Source organism: Tenrec ecaudatus, chromosome 2, assembly GCF_050624435.1.
Source record: "Tenrec ecaudatus isolate mTenEca1 chromosome 2, mTenEca1.hap1, whole genome shotgun sequence".
NCBI classification, from domain to species: Eukaryota; Metazoa; Chordata; class Mammalia; order Afrosoricida; family Tenrecidae; genus Tenrec; species Tenrec ecaudatus.
Genome location: NC_134531.1, coordinates 61,548,798 through 61,561,833, shown reverse-complemented (window position 1 = coordinate 61,561,833; position 13,036 = coordinate 61,548,798). Strand labels below are relative to the sequence as shown.

The window sequence follows — 13,036 nt, the reverse complement described above, 5'->3', positions numbered from 1 at the left end:
TTCACTGCACCTGTACCACGATGTAAAATGATCCTTTCCTCCACCCATGTTCTCCAAGTCTGCTCATGCTTTCCAGGACCCTATGGAAGGTCTCAGGAAGGGCAACATGTGAATAGCACTGAGCTTATGGATCCTATACTGAAAGCTGGGTGGCGAGAAAGTTTCCCACTAATAATAAATTTATTGGGAGACTGGTTCAGCATAATCATATTAGAGACTGTATGATGCTCTTCAACACTTGCCTGTCCATTTGCCATATTGTAGTGGCTTCCATGTTGATGTGAAAGCAATGCCACTACTATTTTAAATGCCAGCAGGGTCTCCCATGGTGGACAGGTTTCAGTGGACCTTCTAAACTAAGAACATACTAGGAAGAGGAGATGCGCAGTACACTTCTGAGGGATTACCAATTGAAAACCTTATGAATAGCAGCAAAGACTGTCTGATATATCACCAAAAGATGAGCCATTCAGATAGAAAGGAACTCAAAATGTAACTGGGAAAGAGCAGCCCCCTCAAAATAAATATGACGGCAATTATAGGGACAGTTCAATGCTTTTACAGTCTTCATCTATAGAATGGATATAACTCAAAATAGAAACAGGTGGAATCATGAGAACATGGAATGTACTCAGTATGATTCTACGAATATTGAAAGTTGTCAAACATGAAATAAATGGCACAAGAAGGATTATCCTGGGTAATAACTGAAACAGACTGAATGAGTCATTTTGAATCAGGCAATCATACAGTTTACTGTGATGTAAATAAAAATTCAAGAGGTTTTGTGTCACATTGATTGTCAAAAAGAACATTTCAAGACCTTTCTTGAAGTGTACCTATATCTGTGATAGGATAATATCCACATGCATACAAGGAAATCTAGTTACTATGACAATTATTCAAAATTGTGTACCAATGACTAAAGGTAATGATGAAGAAATTAAAGAATTCTATCAACTTCCAGAATCTGATATTTACCAAATGTTCCATCAAGATACATTGATCAATACTGGCAACTAGAATGTGCAAATGAGAAACAAAGAGGAAGGGACAATAGTTGGGATATTATGGCCTTAGTGGTAGAAAGAAAGCAAAAGATCACAAGGCAGAATTTTGAAAGAACAACAACTGCTTGATTGCAAATAACTCTTTCAACAACATAAATGATGGATAAAATTCATGGACCTCATTAGATGAAATACCGGTACATAGGAATTAAATTGACTACATCATTAACAGAGACTATGGAGAAGCTCAATATTATTAGCCAATACAAGGCCAGGGGCCAACTGTGGAACAAAACATCAACATCTCATATGCAAATCCAAGTTGAAGCTGAGGAAAATTCAAGCAAGTCCATCAGAGCAAAATGGCAACCCACCCAAATATAAAGACTATCTCAAGAACAGATTTGATACAATGAACACTAGAGACACAAGACCTAAGGAGATGTAAGATACTATCAAGACTCTCGTAGGTGAAGAAAGCAAAAAATTAAGAAAAGACCAAAGCGGTATCAGAAGACTCTGAAACTTGTGGAGTGGCTAAAGCACATGGAAGAAATAACAAAGTAGAAGATCTGGATAGAATCATTCAACGGGTAGCTCAGTCAGGCGTCTTACAATGAAATGTGAAAAGAACGGGAATGGAAAACACAATATTGAATTTCGCAAAATTGAAGAAGCACGAAAAGATGGAAGGAATATATTTTGAGTCACTGTACCAAATCCAAATGGCCAATGTTCAACCGTTTCAGGAATTAGCAAATGACAAAGAACCACTGGTAATGAAGGAAGAAGTCTAAGCTGCACTGAACACACTAGAGAAAAATACAGCTCCAAGAACTGATGGAATATCAATTGAAATGATCCATCAAACTAATAGAGCACTCACTGTTCTATGACAAATAGTTTGGAAGACAGCTAAAGATCCATATTTGTGCTCATTTCAAAGAAAAGTGACCCAACAGAATATGGAAATTATTAAACAATATAATTAATATCCCTGGCACGTTAAATTTTGCTGAAGATAACCAAATAATGATTGCCGCAGTATAGCAACAGAGAGCGGTCTCAAACAGATTCAGAAGAGGACTGAGAACAAGGGAGACTGTTGCTGACATCAGAAGAATCATAGCTTGGAAAAATATAGACCAGAAAGATGTTTACTTGTGTTTTATACGCTATGTAAAGGCATTCAACGGTGTGGATTATAGCAAACTATGGATGACACTGCAAAATTCTGTAACAGTCTATTGTGCTCATGGGAAAGGTGTCACTCAAGGTTCTATCTTTTTACCATACTTACTCATGGTTTAACAGGAAGATTTATAATTTAAAAAAACAGTAAAATGCAGATGATACAACTTTGTTTGCTGTAAATGAAGAGAACTTGAAGCACTTACTGTTGTTGCTGTTGTTAGATGCCATCGAGTTAGCTCCAACCCACAGCAACCCTATGTACAACAGAATGAAACACTGCACAGTCCAGGACCGTCCTCACAATTGCTCCTATGCCTGACTCCACCAATGCAGCCACTGTGTCAATCTATCTGGTCCAGAGCCTTCCTCTTGTCCACTGCCCCTCCACTTTACCAAACATAATGTCATTCTCCAGGGACTGGTATCTCCTGAAAACATGTCCAATGTACGTAAGATTAAGTCTTGCCATACTTGTCCCGCAGGAGCTTGCTAGCCTTTCACGCTCCAATCAGATCCGTTTGTCCTTGTAGCAGTCCGTGGTACTTTCAACATTCTTCGCCAGCACCACAATTCAAAGGCGTCTATTCTTCTACGGTCTTCCTTCTTCAATGTCCAACTTTCATGTGCATATGATGCAATGAAGAATACTTGGGTCAGGTGTGCCTTAGTCCTCAAAAAAAAAAAATCCTTGCTCTTCAATACTCTAAAGAGATCTTTGTGCAAGCAGATTTATCCAATGCAATCTGTTTTTGATCTCTTGACTGTTGCTTCCATAATTATGGATCCAAGTAAGACCAAAATCCTTGATAACGTCAACCTTTTCTCCATTTATCCTGATGTTGCGCCAGGTGTGAGGATTCGGTCTTCCTTCCATTGAGGTGGAATCCACACAAAAGACTACATCTTTGTTCTTCACCAACAACTTCCTCACTTTCAGCACGGGAGGTGAATCATGTACATAATGCAAGTTATGTAATAAGCCTTCCTCTAATCCTAGTGTCACAGTCTTCTTCCGATAATCCTGCTTCTCTGATGATTTGCTCAGCATATAGATTGAAAAAATATGGTAGAGGAAACAACCCTGAGGCACACCTTTCCTGATTTTAAACCAGGCAGCATGCCCTTGTTCTGATAGCACAACTGCCTCTTGATCCACGCACAAGTTCCCCAGGAACACAATGAAATGTTTCCGAATCCCAATTCTTCTCAAGGTGATCCACAGATTATTATGGTTCATAATCAATGAAACACAAGGAAAAATTTTTCTGGTATTCTCTACTTTGAACCAAAATCTATCTGACCTCAGCAATGGTATCTCTTGTTCCAGGTCCCCTTCTGAATCCAGCCAGAACTTCTGGCAGTTCCCTGTCCGTGTGCTGCTGTAACCAGTGTTGGATGATCTTAAGTAAAATTTTATTTGTGTATAATATCAATGATATTATTCTGTAGTTTGAGAATTCTGTTGGGTCACCTTTCTTTGGAATGGGCACACATATGGGTCTCTTCCAGTCAGTTGGCCAGGTGGCCGTTTTCCAAATGTCCTGGTTCTTCCAGTCCTTCTTCAACTTTCTGAAACATTATATGGCCATCCCCTCAATTCCTGGAGCCTTGTTCTTGGCTAATGCATTCAGTGCAGCGTGACCCTGCTGGCATTTGAACTATCAGTGACACTGCTTCCAGCATCACAGCAACACACAAGCCACGCAGTACAGCAAACTGACAGTACAGCACTTACTGATGAATCAAAGATAAAAAAATATTCCCCTCAAAGACAACACAGACACTACTTCAATGAAGCCACAATCCAGGAGTCCACACAATGTGACAGGGAATAATGTTTACAATGTTTAAGGAGTGTAAACTATGAAAACGAAAGTCAAAAGAATCATAAGAAAGGTAAAGGATAAGTCAGAAAAAGAAAGCTTCATTAAAGAAAATTGGAAAGTACACTAAGAAAAATGACACTTTGAGTGTTGAAAACTAAAAATGACCCTGACTTCCGGAAGAAGCTCTATCAGCAGTGTGGATTAAGTGCGGGTTACAAAACATAAGGTCAGCAATTCAAGTCCACCAGTGGCTCGGGACAGTCGGTTTCAGTAGAATGTTGAGAGGCGCAGAGACACTCCACGGCGGTTTTCCTCTGTCCGATGGGGTCCCCATTGAGTAGAAGACACTCGATGACTGGAGTTTGGGTTTGGCCACCCAGAGTTAGGGAAAGGCAATCCCGACGGGGGGAAAATGGGGAGTTAGGGGTTGTGTGGTAGAACAAAGTCACAGAAAAAGGCAAATATGACAAAAGGCTATTACAGCTCATATGTCAGTTTGGTAAACGCAGTGTTTGCGACGTTTCTCTGATAAGAATCTAAAGGACACTCACTGAGAGCACAGCTGCCCAGGTTGCTCCTTTCCAGAGTCTGTTCCTTAGGACCGGGATGGAGCCAAGGAACCTTCATCTCCAAAAGTACCTTAAGTGATTTCTACGATGAAGAAATTTCAAGAAACACTAGGAACCCTGTGGCGTAGTGGTTTACACATTGAGTTATCAACTGCGAAGTCAGTGGTTCAAAACCACCAGTCGCTCCATGGGAGCAAGATGAAGCATTCTACTTAGGCAAGCAATTCCAATCTCAGAAACCCATGAGGACACTTCTGCTGTCTTATTGGATCACAGTGAGTTAGAACTGACTCGCCGGCAGTGAGCTACAGCTAAAGGACAGAGCAGGTAAAGAGGAAGTCATGAAAGACGAGACTTAAAATAAGAGCTCAAGGAACTGGCTGATTTTTCAAAGTCAATGAAGAACAGTGGTAACATCTTAACTAAGCTTCAAGGAAATTCCTCTGGCAGTCACGATTATAAGAAGAGAAGAAAAGGAAGAAGGAAGAGCAAACCAGTGCAGTAGTTCAGGCTGCGGATAATAGGGACCTGAACAAAAGCTGTAGCAAATTAAAATGAAAAGAAAGAATAGATTGGAGATGTAGATGTAGACGTGCCAGAGTGTAGCAACTAATTGGTGGTGCAGAAAAAAGTATGCAAAAAGTTAGAATAAAATGAAATATCCTGATTTGGAGGATGCCAGGACCAGGGAAAAGAAACCACAGATCAGAGAACAGTTTGGAGAAAAATAAATAGATAAAAGAGTTAAGATTTGGCCAGGGTTATGTAACTTATAAGATATTCAAACAGATGCCCTGTAAGCAGCTGGCGATTAAAGAGTAAACTAAGTTAAAGATATAAACCTGAGAGTCAGAGTCAAACATTTGATGATAATATTGTCACTCAGAATCCCTCCCCATTAAAGAGTTAGATAAGAAAATAAGACATGCAATACCGTGCCTCTAATGAGGAGTGGGTTTCAATTCCCTTGGGAAAAGGACTGATCTTACGACATCTCTCTACTATTTGAAGTGCTTCTCAGGTTTGAGAGAGAAAGTAAAGGACAAGCTGGCGATAGTATCTTACCCATCATATTTTTTAATCTTACAGCAAACACGAATGGCTCAGGGAGTACCAACTTCACAACACATCTTAAATAAATATTTTTTCTACTCTGTGCAACAGAAAGCAGCAGAAGGAAGATAAGCTTTGAATATTTAACACATGCTGTTGCTACAAACAGAAAAAAATTCAAACTAATTTCCTAGTTAAGTAAATCTCAGAGAAAATGTGAACAAATTGCTTAGGTCAGAAGAAATTTTAATTTCCACAAAAAGCTTGCCAGGAAAAACACTCTTCTTCCGCCCTTGCTCTGAGGCTTCTCCCCTGCTGTCTCCACCCTCGGGCAGACTGGCATCGGGCACGGTTACCAGTGAAGTTCCTCACCGTCTTCTAGTCGACGGCCTGAGCCTGAAAGGAGCGCTTTCTACAGCATTCACCATCATAGTGGAGACTAAACGATCAACACCTACATCCAAACCTTTTATTCCACCAACTCCTAATTAAATTATTTTAACAGCAACTTGACATTTTCATCTACAAATTAGAAAGAACATCTATAGTGAATGACTGTTATGTTGTTAGGTAACCCGTAAGTCAGCTCCAACTCATAGCATTGCTGTTTACAACAAAACATAGCAGTGCCGGGTCCAACTCCATCCTCAAAACCATTGCTATGTTGGGCCCATTGTTGCATTCAACCACTATGTCAAAACAGCTTGTTGAGGGTTTTCCTCTTTTGTGTTTACCCTGTACTTTACCAAGCATGAAGTCCTTCTTCAGGGACTGGTCTCTACTGATAACATATCCATGTAGGTGAAATAAAGTCTCACGATCCTCCCTAGCAGATTATGAAGAACAAATAGTGCAGAAGGAAGCCATTCAAGCAAGGCTCCCACAATGGATGGAATACTCACTGACAGGTTTCAACAGGCTGATGAAGCACTGAAAACACTCACTCGTCTATCCCAGAACTTGGAAGGCAGCTACTTGGCCAACTAACTGGAGGAGATCCATGCCTGTACCCATTCCAATTAACAGTGACCCAACAGAAGGTTCAAGTTACACAACAGTATCATTGATAACACATGCAAGGAAAATTTTCTTGAAGATCATCCAACAACAGTTGCAGCAGTGTACTGACAGGAAGCTGCCATAAGGACAGGCTGGATTCAGAAGAGGACAAGGGACAAGGCTATCATTGCTGATGTCAGATCGACCTTGAATAAAAGCAAAGAATACCAAAAAAATGTTTACTTGTGTTTAATTGACTATGTAATATGCAAAGTCAGTCGACTGTGTGGACCATAAAAAACTATGGATAGGCTTGGGAAGAATGGGAATTCTGAAACACTTCATCATGTTCCTGAGGAATTTTTAGATGGCTCAAGAGGCAGTTGTGTAAACAGAACAAGGGATACAACATGGCTTGAAGTCATGAAAGGTTTGTGTCAGAGTTGACCCTTCTCACATATTTATTCAATCTGCATGTTGAACAAATAATCAGAGAATCTGGGTTATATGAAGAACGTGGGTTCAGGGCTGCAGAAAGCTTTATTAAGAACCTGTGTTAGGTAGATGACACAACCTTGCTGAAAGCACTTAAGACTCGAGGCACTTGCTTACGAAGAGCAAGGATTGCAGCCTTCAGTAGGGATTATGACTCAATGTAAAGAAGACCAAAATCCTCCTAACTGGACCAATAGGTAACATCATAATAAGAGGAGAAAATATTGAAATTGGCAAGGATTTTGTCTTGCTGGGATCCACAATCAGTGTTCATGGAAAAGCAGTCAAGAGCTCAAAACACTCGTTCAGTTGGTAAATCTGCTACCCAAGGACCCTCTCGAGTACTGAAGAGCAAAGATGTTTCCGTGAGGACTAAAGTGTACCTGATCCAAACCAAGGTATTCTCCACTGCATCAGATGCATGTGAACACTGGACACTGAATAAGGAAGACCACAGTAGAACTGATACAATTGAACTGTGGTGCTGGAGAAGAACACTGAAAGTACCATGGACTGCCAAGAGGACAGACCAATCAGTATTGGAAGAAGTAAGCCCAGAGCGTTCCTTAGAGGCAAGGATGTAAAGACTTCATCTTATATACTTTGGACATATTAGCAGGAGAGACTAATCCCTGGAGAAAGACTGACACAGAGGCTGCATCAATGGGCTCAGGCACAGAAGAATTGTAGGATGGCGCAGCACTGTGCTGCGTTTCACTCTGTTGTGCATGGGGTCACTATGGGACAGAGGTAACTCGATGGCACCTAATAACAATAACAATTTCCAAATTCTGTGCCTTGAAATAAAATTATACCTTTGATAACTTGAATCTCTTTTCCATATATCATGAATTTTATGTAGGGTTTTCAAAACTGACAGCTGCAACCTTTGATCTTCATTAAAAAGCCCTCCAAATCTTCACTTTCAGCAAGCACCATTGTGTCATCTACATCTAGCAGGATGTTAAAGAGTCTTCCTCTAGGTCTGATGATGCTTTCTTTACCCAGTCCAGATTCTCAGATTGTGTGCTCAAGACACAGACTGAACAGGTATGAGGAAAGGATAGAACCCTGATGCGTGCCTTCAGTAATGTTAAACCATGCAGTATCTCCTGGTCTCTTAGATTGCCTGGTGATCCATATACAGGCTCCACACAAATAGAATTAAGGGTTCTGCAATTCTCATTCTTTGCAATGTTTTCCAGAATTAGTTATGGGCCACACAATCGGGTGCTGAGTTAGTTTACCGTGCCAACCTGGCCAATAAACACATGTGGGGTTAATTGAAGGGCAGAGGGATAAATGGCTTGGTGAGCCTCGCCTTTCGAGTTCTAAGGTCTCTTGCTCTGTGATGGTCGGACCAGGGTGCAGCTGCCTTAGCAGTTCCCTGCTTTAGCTTGCCAGGCTCACTTCCTGCAAGACATCCCAGAGGAGAAGCCACATGGACCTACCCCAATGCAGCCCTGAGAGCTGGAGCAGCCATGTGGAGACCCCTGCCAGTGCTGAGATGCTTACACGTTCACTAACTCAGCTTTCCTCCTGCAGTTGGCATCATTGTGTGTGTTTTGTGAGATGGAGGAGGACTTTGGGAATGGTGTTGGATGTATGGGTTAATGGGTTAATGTTGGAATTGTGGGCTTGGGCAGAACTGGGTTGGGATGTTTTCTTGATGCGCACTTAACCTTTATAAAAACTCTCTCTTATACATGAGTTTCTGTGGATTTGTTTCTCTAAAGTACCTAGACTAATACAGATGCCTTTGCATAATCAAATACAAGTAAACATCTTTCTGGTATCTTGTGCTTTCAGCCAAGATCCATCTGACATCAGTAATGATATCCCTTGTTCTATAACTTCTTCTCCAATCAGCTTTAACTCAAACTATTGCACACATAATAGGGGGCAGAAAGGCAAATTTGAAAGTAAATGTATGTGGTTGGTGAAAGACAAAAAACAAAAGATGACTCCCAAGATACTGAGTTGGCAGATTGATTGGAGATACTGATAAGACACAGTGGAAGCAGGTTTTCATATAAGGCTGAGTTTACTTTTAACATCTAAAGCACAGATGTTTACAAAAGGTAACTCATAACAAGAGATAATATCCTGACAAAATATTTGGCCTTATTCAATTTTACTGTGTAAGTGGTAATTGAATACATGGTAGGAAATAGATCTCTCAATGATCTACAGAGAGGAAAAGAAATTATGATCCAAATATCTCTTTTCATAACTATCTTTTAATTAAGTTTTAATGCAGAAAATACCTGTAGAATGTTCATTATTACATGAACACTAGACTATCAAAACCATGTTCACTAATAAATGAAGCACGTGGATGGAAGTAAGCATAGTAATATGCGTTTAAGTCAACGTTAATTCTAGTTTTGGTCAGGTGTAGTGTTTACACCCTGGGCTGTTACCAGCAAGGTCAGCAGTTGAAACCCACCAACTGCAACTCAATAAACGCTTACTGAGTATTGTACCATGTACAACATTCTGTATTACGTATAGTAGGAAGTATAAATATGATTAACATATACTCTACTTCCTTTCATAATTCAGAATAACAGGCAAATTCAGAGTTTTACCTGACTAACTCGATTTACTTCCTCCTCTTCTTCCTCGGCTTCCTCTCCAAAGGAAAGTAAACTAAAATTTCTTGTGATAAAAAAAGAAGATATTAAAAAATATATGAAAAGTTAAATTGATCAATCTCATCTTCAAAGAAATCGAAGAGGACAAAGACACTCTACTTATAATAAAAGACAAATAAAATCATTCTAAGTAACAAAAGATAGTTTATCAAATATTCAGCAGAAACATACAAAGGATTGACCTTTTCAGTATCATATAAAATTTAAGGCTGTGATCTTAGACCACAGATATATCACATTTGCTAGGCAAAGGACCAGTGATTCATCCTGAGCACTACCATTAAAAGTCCTCGGTGAACAATGACAGAAATAGGCCAACTTTTAATATTGTTTACATTTATGAAATCAGGAGCAAATTGGAGGTTCCTAGAAAACTAATAAATTTATAGTTTAAAGGGTACTATAAATGCAAAGTAATCATACTAAGATCTGCTAGAATGTGTCCTAGTATTTAAAAACTATATATATATATATATATAATTGTCACACTAAAAAATAATTTAAGCAATAAACTTAACTAAAAAGTCCTTGGAAAGGAAAAATAGAGTTTGTCTCTTTTGATCCTTCAGAATACAGCAGAAAATCTCACATCGAATAAAGGGCAATATTGACATTATCTGGGAAGCACTGAGAAAATAGGAAAGTTAGTCATCAAGGGGTGCTTTAAAGCTAATTGCCAGGAAGAAGGAAGCTCTGCTGGCATAGTGCTTACAGCACTGAGCGATTCTCCAAACACCCACCAGGCCTCCACGGGGCAACTGTATGTTAGACTGCTCTGAAGAGACCAACAGCCTTAGAAATCCTCTGACAGTTCTACTCTGTCCTGTAGTCACAGCAAGTCACCATCGACCTGACCGCACTGAGTTTCTTAGATGTAATCAACAACCACTACATCTCCCTGTATTTGCTGTAAATGTTAAAAATACTTTTTTAACTGCTTGCCAAGATAAATCATAGTGAAATATTATATCTGACTATAATGACAGTGACCTTTCACTAAGAGATAAATGAATTCAAATCAATCAAAGAATGAATCAAATATAGAATTATATAAGAAATTATTTTGCCATAAGCCAGAAAATGCTTATTAAAACATCTATCGCATGCCTGATACTTTATAACAGCAACTTCATTTATTCATTTATTTATTTCATATTCTTTATAATAGCAACTTCCTTTTTAAATAGGATGTCAAGGTAAAAACTAATATGCATTGAATATCAACTCTAGTAAGGACTTCCATAAGCCAATTCTCATTTAATACTCATAAAAACCTGGGGTTAAACTTACTATAATCTCCATATAACAAAACGAGGAAACTAAACCTCAGAAAGATCATCAACTTTGCCTCTCATTAACTGGGTTAGGTAGGATTACATCTCGAAATCTCAGGATTTTGTAAGTACAATAAAATCCTGAACGTGGATACTGTAATTCAGTCAAAGAGTACACTGAAATTGAACTTAGTACTACCATTTTAACAGAAAAAACTATGGAAGGACATTGTCTATGAAATATTGAAACTTATTTTTCAAATTTCTACTTTTAAGAAGCTCTCTTTAGGAGATAAAATACAGAAACACTTTATATATGAGTACAATTATAATAAGGGACTTTTTAATAGAAATGAAAGCAAATCCTGCTATCAAGTCAGCGAGCACTCAGTCAGCTGAACAGGGTTTCGGAAAGGGGGACCCTTTGCAGAGGCAGACGGCTTTCCCTCAGGGCACAGCTGATGTGCGGACCAGCAACTTTGCCTTTGCGACCTCACACCTGACCCACAGCACCATCTAGGCTTCTTAAAAGCAACAAAAGGGTGATGAAAAGTATCTCGATCCCCTCATAGAGGCGTTTAGGAGAGGAGATGGGTCAGTCAGGGTGCAAGGTAGTACCGATCAAGAACACAGCTTACCCCCAGATCCTGGATGCTTCCTCCCCCCAACTACCATGATCCGAATTCTACCTTGCAGGACTGGATAGGGCAGAGGTTGTACACTGGTGCATATGAAAGCTGGAGGCACAGGGAATCCAGGGCGGATGATACCTTCAGGACCAGGGGTGTGAGGGACGATGCTGGGAGAGTGGAGGGTGAGTGGGTTAGAAAGGGGGAACTGATTACAAGGATCCACATGTGACCTCTTCCCTGGGAGAGGGACAGCAGAGAAGGGGGGAAGGGAGACTCCGGATAGGGCAAGATATGACAAAATAACGAGGTATAAATTACCAAGGGCACATGAGGGAGGTGGGGAAAGGGGAGGGAAGAGAAAAAAAAAAAGAGGACCTGATGCAAGGGGCTTAAGTGGAGAGCAAATGCCTTGAGAATGATTGGGGCAGGGAATGTATGGATGTGCTTTATACAATTGATGTATGTATATGTATGGATGGTGATAAGAGTTGTATGAGTCCCTAATAAAATGTAAAAAAAGAAAAGAGGAGAAAAAAATGATTAGGGCAGAGACTGTACAGATGTGCTTTATACAATTGATGTATGTATATGTATGAACTGTGATAAGAATTGTATGAGCCCCAATAAATTATTTTTTTAAAAAAAAGAAAAAGTATCTCGATTATATAAAACAAATGATATGATATTCAGCTATTAAAAATTTCCTCTGGATCCTACTGTCCATGTTCTTCATACTGATCATACACTAATTTCAAAACAAACAAAAAGGATTTTTAATAACCCAGCTATATAAATATTGGATACTGAGGTTATAAAATTCATACTTAACACGATTTCATAAGGACTTCAGAGACAATACTTTTAGCTTGAGTTCAAAAAGTGCTCATTTAGAAGTGCTCAATTCATATTCTGTTGGTTCTAACTGGCTTCCCTCACTGGTAAACGATGGGAACGTATGGAAATAAAGTGAACGAAATGAGTTAGTGTTGCTTTTGAGGCTGAAGCAAAGTCTTTCAACTCTGATTACTTTGTGCCTTTGGGTTTTAATTTCTTTACTTCTTCCTCTGGCTTCTCTTTCTTCGGTCTTTTGATTTCCCTTGGAATGATGTCATCAAAAGGATTAAATAAAACCTAAAAATAGAAATGTTTTAAAAATATTATTGTTCCATTTTTAAAATTTCATGAAAACCTTCATGATATTAGGGTATACATTTCCCCTACATAACCATTGTTCGTGTAATATATAAATTTATTGCATAAAGTATTTTACTTACAAACCCTCATTGGATTTGCTCATTAACCTTATGTGGCACTAAGTAAGAAAGAT

The 13,036-nt window shown here is 39.2% G+C and overlaps 1 protein-coding gene across 1 annotated transcript in view; it reads right to left on the bottom strand.

Moving 5' to 3' along the window:
* Positions 1 to 13,036, bottom strand: part of CWC27 (CWC27 spliceosome associated cyclophilin) — a 277,596-nt gene that overhangs the window by 243,457 nt on the left and 21,103 nt on the right. The window contains exons 6-7 of the mRNA XM_075541081.1: positions 12,737 to 12,840; positions 9,738 to 9,807 (exon numbers count right to left, since the gene is read on the bottom strand). Of these exons, the coding sequence (XP_075397196.1) occupies positions 9,738 to 9,807; positions 12,737 to 12,840 (174 nt within the window). The remainder of the gene's footprint in view (positions 1 to 9,737; positions 9,808 to 12,736; positions 12,841 to 13,036) is intronic.